Source organism: Mycteria americana, chromosome 8 (assembly GCF_035582795.1).
Source record: "Mycteria americana isolate JAX WOST 10 ecotype Jacksonville Zoo and Gardens chromosome 8, USCA_MyAme_1.0, whole genome shotgun sequence".
Lineage (NCBI taxonomy): Eukaryota > Metazoa > Chordata > Aves > Ciconiiformes > Ciconiidae > Mycteria > Mycteria americana.
Window position 1 is genome coordinate 2,060,930 of NC_134372.1, and position 12,078 is coordinate 2,073,007.

Sequence of the window (12,078 nt, forward strand, 5' to 3'; positions counted from 1 at the left end):
CATCCATGTCTTATTTCCTCCAACAGGATCACAGGCTGTTGCATTTGCCATTTAACACTAACTTCTCCATCACCACTCAAGGTTACGGACAACGGATTAATACAGCTCAACAGGGATACGATCTAACATGTTTCAGATCCTTAACCCTCTAAGTACCCTTACATTGCGAGGCTCACTTTCCTGGAGAAATGTTTTCACGTCCCCAAACTTCAAACCCAGTACCCACTTCTGCCCTCGCTGATGCGAGAATGATTTCTAAGATTACCGACCTGCTTGGAAGGTAATAGCAGGAACCGCTGACACCGACATCTCGCTTTTGGCTGGCATGCTTGCTGCAGACTTGGCAAGCAAAGCCACAACCTTACTAAAATGCTTATCTTGTTCAGTTCTTTGCCACAAAGCAAACAGCCTAATTTGCGCTTCTTTTAATCCTGCAGCCTACCACAGCCGCCGCTATGAGCCAACACAGCTTTTATTCTTGACTTGGGCTCCAACGACGTTTCAGAATCACTCTGGCCTCCACCATATACATTTGTAAACTGCATCACCAGAGGAGAAATACCAGAGGAAACTTATCCTGAATATCCTAACAAAAATGAACGCAACCGCTCTGTTACGGAGTTAGTATGTTCTCCTATTTCCAGCCTGTGTAACATAAAAGAAAACCCAAAGTCAACACAGGTTTTTTAGCCAAATTAATAACAAGCGGTAAGAGTTAACAGAGTGATGATAGCTATCTGGAGACTGCTTTGACTGCAAGATATATAATAAATCTTTTCAAGTTGTGACAAATGTCTTGGCTAATGCAGCACACACTCTATGTTTAGATCTTACTAAAATGTAATACAACATTTGGGTTTAGTTTTTTAATTATCATTAAGAAACAAACTCCAGTCCACTTCAATCTCTCCACAGCCTGAATTTGCACATGGAATTACTGTCCCCACTGTGCCAATCTTTCCCACACTCAATACTCAAATCAAAGGAAAACCAGACGTTCTTTCCAGTAGGGGGTTTTTTTGCTTACAAAAATATAGTCAAAGCATAGAATGGATATTTCTAGGAGTCCAAAGGTTAAATCCTTGTCTCTTACTCAAGGAAATCTCTGCGGAGTAGGTAACATCCCACACCGTGGTGTTGCAAGACAAGAACCCAAACAGAACAGACCAACAACTCCACTTCTGATGGATCAAGGAGGATAACTGAGGACAAGGAGCTACCTTGTCTGTCAACACACACCGTCAGTAAAATGCCTCTTGGATCCATTTCCATACAGGCTTCATTCCCATGGCTCCCGCACCACACCTGGAAGGCCAGGTTTAAACACCATTAGCATTTAAGTGCCATGAGGTATTGCATTAATGCGCAGCAACAATCCTTGACGTGCTGGATGAGCGAGCTACCCTAAGCTGATGGGCATGATAGGGAAGAATAGAAACACGCAGGCGGCAGCACGAAGACCTGTGTGTTTTTGAAGGAGTTCACATAACCAGATCTGAAACAGGATAATCCAGGCAGTCCTGCACTGGTTACTTCATAGCACCTTTCACACGTAGGGCACTTCACAAGCACGCAAAATTTCTGGCTGCACTTCTGCCACCCGATCCTAACAGACTGGCTCTGCTGTTGCACCAAATCCTGGTACCATCAGCAGGTCAAAATGCAACTGGGTGACCGTATTCATGCAGCTCCCGATGCAGGTGACCGGGTTTCCCATCCTTGCATCCCATCCCAACAGTTCTCAGTGGAGGTGAGGCAGTGGGAAGTAGGTGAGCAGGCTGAAGGAGGACAAGGCTTGATTCGGACTAGGAGCAAGAATGCACATTTTGTTTCTGAAGAAATTGAAAATATGATCCTGTCTCCAGGTGCCACCAGAATCAAGGTAGGGGTTAATTTAGGAGGGAACAAGACAGCTTCCACGCTGGAACCGGAGAGGTTGGTACATCTTACACCCCAGTGTCCTCCCACTAAAGCTGCCCCAGGGCAGGGCCACCCGGGTCAAGAGCCAAGGTGGAGGAGCAGGCTGGCTCTCCCAACCAAGGCTCCCTTTTCAACACACGATAGAAAAAGGGAGCAGAGGCCGTCCTGCGCACACAACACACATTCAGTCCTTTTTGCCTCTGTGCCTGCACGTCCCACAATGCCTGTTCTTGGAAATGGTATGTCTGCCGGCGTAACTGAGCATTTTGGCCCCAGAAGCACAATTTTGCTGCAAGGAGGAAACCAACGTGGCAGCGAGCGGTGATGACCATCAGAGGTAGGTCCAAGCTACACAGCGCGTGCCCTGTTAGGGAGCAGGGTTTATTCAGCTTGGAGAAGGAAAAGCTTTGTGGGGACCTGACGGGACCCTTTCTACGAGGAAGGCATCAGAAAAACAGAGCCAGGCTCCTCACAGCGGTGCATGGCGGGAGGACAAGAGACAGTAGGTGTAAATTGAAACCAGAGAGGTTCAGACCAGGTATCAGGAGAAACTCTCCCCCAAGAGGACTGTCCAGCAGCAGAGCTGGAGCCCAAGGAGGCTGAGCAGTCGCCTTCCTCAGATGTTTTCAGCACCCAACCAGATAATGCCGCGAGTAATCTGCTGTGAGCAGAAGCTTGGACTAGAAACCTCCTGAGGTCCTGTCCTGCCTGAATTACCCAATGCATCTATGATTCCAGGCTGAGACCTGGCTGTAATCCACAATGAAATGCTTTACCTGAAATACACAGCAGCACCCTCACACACACACAGCCTTCCAGACCTCCAAACTACTGCATGTTTCAAAAGCAAGCGGCTTGACTAAGCCCAGCACGTGCTTTCCAGCATTCACCAAACGACCTGCATGTATCCACGTCTCACCTGGCTTTAACGAACACTTTTTCTGACAAACAAGGACCTTTTCGTGGATTTGGGGGGGAACTGCTCAAATCAGTGGCAGTCTGTGGCAGTGGGGCTGTGCTGGGATGGGACATCCTGCTCCCCGCATGGACTCTCCTCCGACTGCCAGAGCCTGACTCAAGCCCAGAAGCAGAGACACCTACTCCAAAAATGTACGGGCTGTCCCGTAACAGCCCTGGCTGCTCTCACTATCCGCAAAGTTTCTCTTCATATCCTGCTACGCTTTTGGCCACGCTGAGGCACAGAGGCCCACAGTCTAGTCTCGCTCTGCGTACAAAGGCTGCTCGGCGGTGCTGTGTTTGCCGTGCGTTGCTGGACGGCCGCCACGCCGAAACCGGGCAGGACCGTGCCGCCGATGCACAGCACCCACACCAGCACTCCTCCAAGGGAACCCAGTCAGAACCAGCTGAAGCTCTTCGAGCTTGAGTTTGCATAGCATTTAAAAATAAAAAACCAACAACTAGGAGTTTTCTGAAAACCTCCATAATCCCTTCCAGAGGTGAGGAAGCCTGTGCAGCTTTGGCACGGCAGGAGCAAACACAGCAGCGAGGAGGCTATCGCTCAGTACGGGGAGCAGGGGCTACACTCCTCCGCTCACACGAAATCTGCAATTCTCTACAAGACCCAGAAACGGCTGCCAGATGAGTTGCAGGACTCAAAAAGCCCTGGAAATCTACAGCGTATTTTCTTCCACTGCTCTTTTTGCCATGTTTTCCTTTCAGCACAGCACAGCAGCGTGTTTGTGCTGGCCAAGCCTACCCTCCTCCTTTCCACTGCACCTTCAAGCAATCCAAGCACAGGAGATACAGTATTACCTCAAATATTTAACCAAGGGATTAAACTATTCTCTTGGCAGAAGGCGCGAGCTGCCCCACGGATACAGCTCTCGCACCGGCTGGCAGGCGCTGCGTGACAGCCTGCTTCACAGCAAACAATCTGCCCCAGGCTATGAAAAGCTCTCCACAATTTTCTCCAATGTTTTTTCGCTAATATTTCTGCTCACCGGTTCCCTGCCATCCATTGCCTCCATCCACAGCCTTCGGTCCTCTTCTGAAAGCGCCTGCATGGTGATCACGCCGGGCCTGCGGAGATAAAGGGAACGCCATAAATAAACTGCAGGATGGAAAACAAAGATGGCAAAGATAAATTTCCTGAGAGAGAGAGAGAGGACAACCTTCTTCCTAGCCAAGCCCCAGCAGCACGGGGCTGAGCCCAGCCTGACCTCGCCAGGGATGTCCCTGCAGGTCCTAACCAGGACCAGCAAATGAGCAGAGGATTTCTCCAACAACCGACAGGCAGTTTCAGTGTTTGTAGTGTAAAAGAGCTGGATGCCAAATTCTTCCCCTGGCTTTCAGCCAGACAGCTCACCTGCACTTGGACTAAGCACATCCATGCAACGGCAGGAGAAGGCAAGGAAGGCAACCGAGCAAACAGGAGACCCGTGCATCCCAGCCCGCCACGTCCCACCACCACCCCAAGCACCGGCTCACGGGGCGGGGGGACTTTCTGCTGTGTGAAGAATTTCATCCCCGACACGTTCGTGCCAGCGTGGCTGTGCCACTTCCCTGACCACGTCCATATACTGGTGTTACATGCAGTAACGGCAGCGATGCGACCCTGGTCCGCGTGTCCCTGCCAGCAGCCTTGCGGGGGGAGCGCTGCGAGGAGCGCCGGGGTGCCCCAGGGTGCTCCTGCACCGGCTGGTCCTGCCCGGCCCTGCCACCCCCGCCCTTACACAGACAATAGCCCGTGAGCTGCACTGTAAATCCAGCCTCCAAAAAATAACTCTGTGTTTGCTTATTTATTTTAATGAGAAGGGGAAAGAACAGGCCCAGGTGCCTGCAAACAAAGCACGGGGAGCCAGGGGACAGCACCAGTCCAGCCCTCGCCCCAGGGCCAACACCACCTCCACCACTCATAAGCGGACCCTAAGTCCGCTCCTGGACTGCCCTTTCCATCCAAGGAGTTAACACTTATCTAGCTCTGACAAGCATGACCACCAAGGTCATGACGGATTTAACACGGTGGAGAGTATTTGCACAACTTCAGGTGTGGTTGTGCATTTGCACAAGAGAGGAATGTGCCGCAGAGGGTGAAAGCCAACGCTGTACTCCCATGGGTCGCATCGTGGGCTGATGATTTACTGCATCTCGCTTGGCTGCAAGCTGTCAGGCTTTCCATCCTCAACGTCCCAGCTCATCTTGCAGCCAGCGGATCCAACCACAAAAAGCCTAGCTAGCCCTACGCCTCCTCAGCCTCACACCTTTGGGTCCGGGCCCCCAGCCTCCGAAGGGGTGGTCGCATCCTGCCCCGCTGCCGCTCCCAGCGAACCCCGCAGCGGGGCCAGGCCGCCCGCACGGCACCGGGGGGAGCGGGCAGAGGCCCCGGTCTCAGCGAGACAGCCAGATCTATTCTGTTTGTTTGGTCTAGTCATTCTGCTTCCTCCCAGGCTATTTTCAGATGCATTAGCAGAGCACGGCAGCTATTTCTGCAGGAGGAGAGCAGGCAGAAGCCCTGGCAACGCAGGGGGAGACGCAGGCACGGCCAGAGCTCTGCGCGACTCAGCACGCTTGGGGCGGTTATCGGTGCTCTCTGTGGCAATGCTCGTGGGGTTTCATCCATCGAAAGTATGACAGCAGAGAACCTCTGATGCTGCTCTTCCCATCCACGGCAAAGCGCAGCGGCTGCAGAAAGGCAGCGGAGAGCCAGGATCACCGCTCGCAGTGCTACCGCTGCCATGGTACATGGGGAGGAAGAGCGATTGGGGAGCTGCCAACCGCCTACGGACCGCGTTCAGCAGAGCACGTAGGCTCTTTTTGGTACTAAATCCTCAAAAACTGATAAAGCCTGAGAAGAGGGGTAATTTCTAACTTGCACTTCCCAAAAGTGATTCAGCAGGAGAACGTGAGCTGCAACAACACTCTGCAAAAGTCGTTTGGCCCTTGATAAGAGCCGATCCTCTGTTAGAAAAGAAAACATTAACAGGGGCTCTCATAGTGGCGGTTTGGCCCGTCTTCTGTCGCTTCTGTGGTACGTATGGGCAAGGAACAAAGGACTAACCCTTCTCCCTAACTCCGCTCCCCATCCAACCAACCCAACAGTTGGCTTTCGGCACACACACGGCAGCTTAGCACTGTCTCACCAGCGGAAGCCGTGCCTTCAGGCTTGCAACAAGCCCAGGTCCAAGTAAACCAGACATAATGTGTTTGATCTCCGCTAATCCCATTGGTGAGTCAGTCAATACTCCCCAGCTTACTGAAGTTTACTCATTTCGAAGGGAAAAGGAAACCACTTAACCATCACCTCATTTGAGAAAGAAAACATTCAACATCGAATGCCAAATATTTTCAAAACACTGACCAAAGCTCCTTGCTGTGCAGAGACAAAGCGATTCAAGAGCAGTCCCTGGTACCTGAGGAGCTGCAGTGGCACTGGCTACAGCAAATCCTTCCCACGGCAGGAGCAGGCTGCTCCTCGGGTGACCACCGGTCTCAGCTGCACCCCCTTCCAGCCACGGCTTAAATCTGAGTTTAAGGCAAGCTGCTGCTGAAGGCACAGATATCCCAGGCAGAAAGCCCTGGAAAGGCTCTAGCTCAACTAGGGAGACACGGGAAAAGGAAATACTGGGATTTCTGTCTCTTTAGCCAAGACATTAAAACAGAGAAATTTAAATTGTCATTTGTGTTAAACATGACACTGGACTCCCAGCAAAGCGACGAGGTCCCAGTGTGACAATACTGGTATCTGATGTGCCAGATTCCCTCACGCACAGGGCAAAAAGGTGATAACATGAAAATGTTTGTTCTGCCTTTGAGCAGATAACAACTCTTCGGGCTTCACTTCAAAGTCAAACTTACTTAACAGCATGAGGGGAGGGGCTGTGAAAGTGAATTAAAAGCCTATTTACATTGCAAATAGCTCTGCATTTCCTCCCACAGTGTTCGTTTGCCAAGCATCCATTGCACCACTTTCCTGAGCAGAACCGTCTTCCTGGTCGTGATGCATGTAAGATGCACCCCACGCATTACGCCTCATTCATTATTTATTTGGACGATGCCTACGGGGTACCACGTGCTTAATAGTCAGGTAGGACGGCTGGCGCTGAAACAGCATCCTACTAATGCTATCAACATGCAGCCGCGTTCGACTCGCTGTCTGCAGCCAGCCTCCTGTTCACAGGGTTTCCTTGAAGATCAACCGTTTCCAAAAGTGTGCTCAATAGATTACAGATATCTCAATTATTCAGTGTAGAGCCTGAGACAGGGAAGGCCCTTCTCTGACTTCCTTTCCCAAAGATAAACAAAACCTATCTATCTTCGTTCCCTCACCTAACATACAAATGATCCTGAACACTGGAGCTTAGCTAGATTTTGCTGTTGGGTAGCTCACATCCCCTCCCAAAGCCCGATGTGTGGCACGCGCAGACACACGCTGGAGGAGCCTCCTTTATCCACCCGAGCCAGCCCCGAGACGGTCGCGTCGGGACGCAGGACGCCCTCCTGGATCTGACGTCTAAAATACACAGACGTGAACTGTTGTGGCAAACAAGATAAAGGACCTGCTGATTCACTACTAGATGCTGCGTCATACATTTCAACCTCCGGGCACCAAAACCCTTTGCCTTCTTCTGGGATGCAAGGGGGGGAAAGGGACATTTTGTGATCAGCAGGAATCCGTTTCGAAACTGAGTGGATGCGGATACGTGAGACCAGAGGAGAACACGGTAAACACTTCGCAAGAAAGTATATTTTCAATATGCTACAATCTAAAAACTAAAGAGATTTTTCCATATGAGACCACACAGGAAATTTGAATTTTCTCAATATCTCGGCTTTTGTGAAAGACAGCCTGGGTTTAAGGAGCTATGACTAAGCACGCAGAGAAAATGAGAGAGTCCAATAGCTTTTCCTTCTACCAGAAAAGCAAACAAATAATGAAAGCAATAGAAACAGATAAGAACTTTCAACTCCTGTAGCAGCTTATCATACCGAGACATCTAAACTGCTGAATGAAAAAACATAAGAGCAGATCAGTATCAGGGTCTGGAGGGCTGAGCGGAGGAGTGGAGTGCACGGAGAAGTCTGCAGTCCCGCTCCAAGCTGAGCAGCGTCCCCACGCGCTGCTGGTGCCCCAGACGGGACCCCACGGTCGTGGAGCGCTGGTCCAGGCGCCAGCAGCCAGATGCGGCCCCAAAACGAAGATGAGAAAAGGTGTAAATAAGGGGGGACTTTGCTCCTGAATTCAGAAAGTCTCACTTGCCTGTGTAAAGCTTAAAGCACCGTCAGTACAACCGCTGCCAGCACGCTCTGCAGGGGCAGGGGCCGGCGTGGGTCTCCGTGGCCGCCGAGGGGGGAACGAGCTTGGTCTGCTCGCTGCCAGCCCGCCTGTGAAAACCCCATGAATCGCTTTGTTTAAAAGGTCACTGGAAAGGCGACACCCGCAGAGGAACAAGAACAAGTTGTATTGCATGCGCTGTCCAAAGCGCCGGCAAGAGCCGCCGGCCGGCCGCGGGGAAAACCAGCAGAGGTGGGGCGGCTGCCGGCCACCCGGCCGCGGCACAACCAGCGCCGGCGCTGGGAAGCGGGGAGCGTGCCCCGCCACGGTCAGGGTGGCACTCCTAAAGAAGTACGCGGATCCGTAAAGCGGGTACGCAGAGCGAGGCCAACAGCCTCCCTGCTGACGCCCATCTGGTCAGGGAAGTGCCGGGGCAGGTGCAGCGCAGCTCACCCACCCGACGCCAACCATAACGCAGCCCGGCGGACCGCGATGCCGGCCACCTTGGGGACACGCAGGCGGTAGCCCAGGGGACCGGCACTACGTGCAGCGTTTACTGCCTTTATGAACAACTAAGAGACCAAAACCCCCAAATTTTGAATACCTCCTGTTCCCATAAAAGCCGATTGGTATCGGAAGCTCTTTGCTTCTGGCCCAGAGCAATGACCTACATTATCCTAAATTACAAAGCCTTTGTCATCAGCCAAATGAGATACTCCTCCTAAGGCTCATTTTGTAAGACACTGGCTGTCATCCCTGTTTACCTTGTTTACAAAACTGATTTAATGCACAGAGACTACAAATAAGTTTAGTTAGAAAAAAAGGGCTTTAACAGTAAAACACAGTATCCATCACACTGGGAATGTATTGCAGCCAGAACTAGAACACCATTCTGGGGCTAATATTGCTGTACCAAAGCAATAAAATACTCCTAACTTCCCACATTGAAAATCAGAACTATTTGCAAATGCAGTGTCAGGGATTTCTTAGACCTCTCACAAACACCCGTACCACAGCTTTGCAGTCTTTGCGTTGGGAACTTCGGCGTCTCCTTATCAGATGATAGGAAAAGGAAGCAATGTTGTAATGACAGATCAGGTTCAAGATTTTCAGCTCGGTAGTGCTGAATCATCTTTACAGGAGAAAAAGAACTTTCTTTTTTTCCCTCCCCAGCAAGCAACAGCTTCTCCAGGTGTTATTTAAAAAGCTCCAAGCCTGCACCCCATGTTGCATGTATACCAGTTTCCCAAAATGCAACGCTGACAACAAGCCCATTTCTGCACCGATGAAAGTCACCGGGGAAGAACCAGCCGAGGCTGCCACCTCTAGGCTGTACGGCAAACCAGGAGCTTGGGCATCGTCCCTCGCTCCTGTCCGTGTCCGCACCGCAAGGATCATACGGCAGCCTACAACACCGCGCAAGGTAGTATGGACAGAGCTTGAAGAGCTACGCAAATTTTATGGTGATACGATTGAGTAGAAAGTGCAATTTCCTTGTGTGTGGCTCATATGTGTGTGTGGCTGTTAGCGTGGGATTTGATACATAAGCAAACCGTAATTACGACAGGTTTTACGCTGCCAGCTCCAGCAGGAGACAGAGGGATAACCCCGGCCCCGAGCCCTGCCGGCGCTGCCTCATCCTCCTACCCCAGTTAGTAAGACGGACACAACTTGTCAGGACATAATAAAACAAACTGGTAACTAAGGCAAACATTAAAAAATGATGGAATACACTCTAGGAGAGCCTGGGAAGGAAGCGGACTTCACATTGTCCCCATGGCAGTGAGGCGCACAAGTAACTCACTGAAAGCCACAGAGCAACACCGCAGCGGAGCACGGACCACCCGCGCCCGCTGCAGAGCCCGACGGGGACGCCGGGTTGCAGGGGCCTTGCTAGGTTATTTAAGTGTCATCTGTTGCAGCACTAAGAGACGTTTTGGACACAAGCGCTGGGAGGCAGCGAGACGTCACCCATCCAGCACCGCGGGAGACATCACTGGCCTTTGCGCGTTGCACAGTCGCAGGTTTCAACCCAGAGGCTGTGGATCCCTAGTGCGTGACGCTGCTCCCGAGGGGCCTGCAGCAGATCGCCCCAAAAAGCCGTCCGAACACCAACGGGACGTGTACCTGGAAAGGTACAGAGGGGGTGCACAAACTGAAATCTGCTGAAACCCACAGCAGTGCAGCAATGCCCCCGACCTTGCCGAGGAAGGCACGCATGCAGCCCAGCGTATTCTCGCTCCACACGTACTTCGGAAGGGACAACCCAATTTAATTGTCCATAGGAAACAAACGATACATACAGAAAAATCTTCCTGCTCTCTTAATCCACCTTTTCCCAGATAACCTTTTGAAAGGCAGTTTCAAACTTCAGGAGAAGCACACTGCGGTGGCATTATTCACCCTTACCTCTGAACACCACAAATGCACGCGGTTTTCTCAGTATCACAGTGTTCTCCTGGGCTGGCTTAATGAAAGGTGACTGCATGCACCTATCGGTTACAAGACACTTGACTCTTGCTGGATGTTGCTTACCAGTCTAATTTTCATTTAGAAGTTGCATACAGAAAAGAAAGGGGAAAACTGCTGCAAGTCAAAACACGGTACATATGTGAGACAGAGAAGCATCTTGGGGATGTTTGCCTTAATTATATCCAGACTTCCTGCATGGGGCTGAAGAACAAGACATCAAGTTTCTAACTTCTCTATTAGTAGAGACAATTAAAAAAAACCCACAAAACAAAAAGCCAAAAAAAACCCCTAAAACAACCCAGCCCAAGACAAAAAGCCCACTACACAAATCAGCCTTCTCCGTTCTGCGAAAACAGACACAGACACCGCTCCAGCTAGCCTTTGGTCAAAGATACCCTATCATTTGTGGTCAGCGGACTTGGGTGGAGAGCATGGGCTGAAGTTTTTGCCTCTGCTCGGGTCCTTAAGCCAGAGCTGATCTCCTCCAGCACGAAACAGAAAGCAATGCCTCCGAAGTCACTATCTTCCTGCTGCCCGAGCCTGGCTGACCTCCCGAGCAGCGGGCACGGGTCTCCCTCCCCGCGGTGCCCAGGTGAGCCCCAGCACCTCCAGCTGCGACCGGGCACCTCTGCACAAGGAGCTCCAGGTCACCCACGTCCCCAGGGCCACAGGGCGAAGCCGGGCCAGGCTCTGGTAGGACGGCTGCAGGGTGGCACCCACACGCTGCCAATCCCCGATAATCCCGGGCTGGCAAGGAAACCATTCCTCGATACACACCGCTTTGTAAAACAGGCCAAATCACAAGTGCCGGGCGAGGTGAAGGTGCTCTCCAGGGAACCCTGGCCATCGACAACGTCACCTGAAGCCCTGACGGTGCCCAGATCTCCCAACGCTCAGCAGGACTGTCCCGGGGAGGGGGGGCAGGGTGGGCACATCACACTCTTTTGGCCATGGCAAAACCTGTTGTCTCCTCTTCCTCTTAGCTTAACTATTTTGGAAATAACCATTACTTTAGACAACTAATGACAAGTTCTGATACCAGAAATATGCAGAGTTGCCTGTATATTGGGGGGAAAACCAGCCAGGGAAACATTTTATTTCATGTTTTCTGCTCTTGCCGTCCTCTCAGGCAGAGGCAATCTCTTGCAGCAGGAACGTGTACATGAAGCGAGCAATTTCTCAGGTTTCCCCGCCTTTGCCGCTCCCCTGCCATTATTTACATTTAGCAGGCATATTTCTGGAGTAGCTCTTGATCCCACGCCTAGCAGGCTCCAGACATCAAGGGAAGGTTCAGCTGCCTCTGAACAGGCTGCAGAAGAAAACTATTGTGGTGGCTGGCTTCTCCTCTTCCAAGTTTTATTTTGATTTTCACATTTTAAAAAAATATCCTCAGGGCATAGGAAAAAAATCCCCATGTCAGCAGAAATACTGCAGCTTTCTGGAGGAAAGCGCAG

General features: G+C 51.4%; 1 protein-coding gene across 3 annotated transcripts in view; it reads right to left on the reverse strand.

Annotated features, from left to right (window-relative positions):
• The window catches only part of ARHGAP26 (Rho GTPase activating protein 26), a 156,483-nt gene that overhangs the window by 108,292 nt on the left and 36,113 nt on the right, over positions 1 to 12,078 (reverse strand). For all 3 annotated transcript variants that reach the window (XM_075509516.1, XM_075509515.1, XM_075509517.1), the window contains exon 11: positions 3,882 to 3,960. In XM_075509516.1, the coding sequence (XP_075365631.1) occupies positions 3,882 to 3,960 (79 nt within the window). The remainder of the gene's footprint in view (positions 1 to 3,881; positions 3,961 to 12,078) is intronic.